A 2,025-nucleotide genomic window follows, 5' to 3' on the forward strand; every position below is an offset into this window, starting at 1 on the left:
TGGAGCGAGTGCGGATGATCAACGTGCAGCGCCTGCTGCAGGCAGCGGAGTTTTTGGAGCGCCGGGAGCGAGGTAACGGCCGGGAGCCGCCGCCTCCGCCTGAGCCCGCGCTCTCCTAGTCCGCGACAGGAGTGTGGTGGGTGAGGGAGGGCGCGCGTGTGAGGGAAGGTGCGCGCGTGAGGGGACATGCATGTGCGGGAGGTGTGCGCGCCTGAGGGGAGGGCTGTGCGCGCGAGAGGAGGGGCGTGTGCGTATGAGGTGCGCGCGAGGTGCGCGCAGGTGAGGGGCGGTGCATGTGTGTGAGGTGCGCGCGTGTGAGGTGCGCGCGTGTGAGGTGCACATGTGAACGGGGCTGCGCGCGCATGAGGGGGTGCAGGCGCGTCAGGGGGCGTGCACGCGCGAGGGGAGCTGCGCGCGTGCGAGGGGAGGTGCGCGTGAGTTTGTAAATGAAGGTGTGAGAGGACGCACAGGTGTGAGTGCAGGTGAGGGTGTGTAGGGAGGAGTGGGGAGGAGACCTGGGTGGAGGAGAGATGGAGAGTCCGCAGGGGCCAGCCAGAGGATGGTTGGAGCTGGGAGAGAGAAGGCGAGAGGACCTGCGGGGGGAGAGGGGGGTTGAGAGATGAAAGCGTAAAAAGAGGAAGGAACTGAAGGGGGCGGTGGGAGCTGAGTGGGTCTCGGAGGAAGAGGCCAGAGGTGGGGGTGGGAAAGCCGAGGCTTGCTGACCAGCGGGCAGAGGGCGGCAGAGGACAGCAGTCAGGGAAGGAGCCTCTGGGGCTCTGTGGTGTGATGACATGGGATATCTCTTGACGACCACCAAAGGAGCTGTCAAGAGATGGGGTAGGAAGAGCAAGCACTCGAGAATTATGGTGCAAGAGAGAACGTGTGCTTCCAAGACTGGGTGACTGCATTATTTGAAGTACAAGACAAGGTAGGGCTTAGAGAGACACACTCTAGAATGGAGAGTGGAAGGAAAAGGGGAATTTTGAGGCTGGTGAAATCATTGAGGTAATGGTAACTGGTCTCAGGAATTAGGATGTTTATGTCAAAAAAAGAATTCTTGGAGAAAAGGATTTTGGAAAGGAGGGAGAATTTATTTGGCTTAGAGGAGGTATCAGGACACCTTCAAGGCATGGGCTGGTTCTGTATGTCACAAAATTGATACCCAGGCAGGGATTGGGATTTTCCAGCAGAAAGGGTGGAAACAGTTTACCTCTTCCTGCTTTCAGAAACCTGTTCCTGCAAGGACCTTGGATTTGTGAATCAATGGGTTTGGGTATTTGTATTATTTTTCTCTTATCTTTTTTTTCTTGGTCTCTTTAGAGTGTGAACATGGCTACGCCTCATCGTTCCCCTCCATGCCAAGCCCCCGGCTGCAGCATTCAAAGCCCCCACGGAGGTTGAGCCGGGCACAGAAACACAGCAGCGGAAGCAGCAACACCAGCACTGCCAACAGGTAGCAAGTTGGGGAAGTTTAGAAAGGGAAGGAACACAAACTCAGGCAGAGGTGCCAGACCCACTGACCTGCGTTTCTTCTCTAATGCCAACTCTGCAGCAACACAAGATGGGTTCCTTGACTACCGTCCTGGGGATTTGGCCCTTTTAAAATAAAGTCTAAGACTCATAATCTGGCCCTGTGTGAAAGAAAAGGGATAGGGTCTAGAAAGACAACCATACAAGTTCTTGCTGAGATTATTAAGATGGTGACTTTCAATGTGTGAGGTCAACACATTGAAAGCCTTGGCAGCATGTGTCCATGCAATGCAACCACATGCTAAATGTAATCTTGGGCCAACTTTTATTCTGCCTAAGTTTGGGATAGTTCAAGCATTTTTAAAAATCAGAATAGCTCTGACAGGGTATAAAGCAGAATCAGGAGTTTCATTAAAGGAATAAAAATATTTAGGGAGAGTTGGTAGTTATGGGCATGGTTATTTGTTGTTTAAGGAGGCAAGGAAGGACTGTGCTGTGGAAGTTTTGCCTCTTTTTTTTTTTTTTTTGAGTTGGAGTCTCACTCTGTCACCCAGA

The 2,025-nt window shown here is 53.1% G+C and overlaps 1 protein-coding gene across 5 annotated transcripts in view; it reads left to right on the plus strand.

The window, feature by feature from the left end:
* Window positions 1-6: 6 nt before the first annotated feature.
* MXI1 (MAX interactor 1, dimerization protein) overlaps window positions 7-2,025 on the plus strand; it is a 72,566-nt gene continuing 70,547 nt past the window's right edge. For 2 of the 5 annotated variants that reach the window (XM_008061835.2, XM_021714338.1), the window contains exons 1-2: window positions 7-72; window positions 1,321-1,453. In XM_008061835.2, coding sequence (XP_008060026.1) covers window positions 15-72; window positions 1,321-1,453 — 191 coding nt within the window. In that variant the 5' untranslated portion in view covers window positions 7-14. Of the gene's footprint in view, window positions 73-213; window positions 246-334; window positions 343-416; window positions 429-458; window positions 483-1,320; window positions 1,454-2,025 lie in introns of those variants that run through there. The other 3 variants (XM_021714341.1, XM_021714340.1, XM_021714339.1) reach the window with 3 other exon arrangements.

The sequence above is a fragment of the Carlito syrichta genome, unplaced genomic scaffold (assembly GCF_000164805.1).
Source record: "Carlito syrichta isolate Samal-C Ts95f unplaced genomic scaffold, Tarsius_syrichta-2.0.1 Scaffold305628, whole genome shotgun sequence".
Lineage (NCBI taxonomy): Eukaryota > Metazoa > Chordata > Mammalia > Primates > Tarsiidae > Carlito > Carlito syrichta.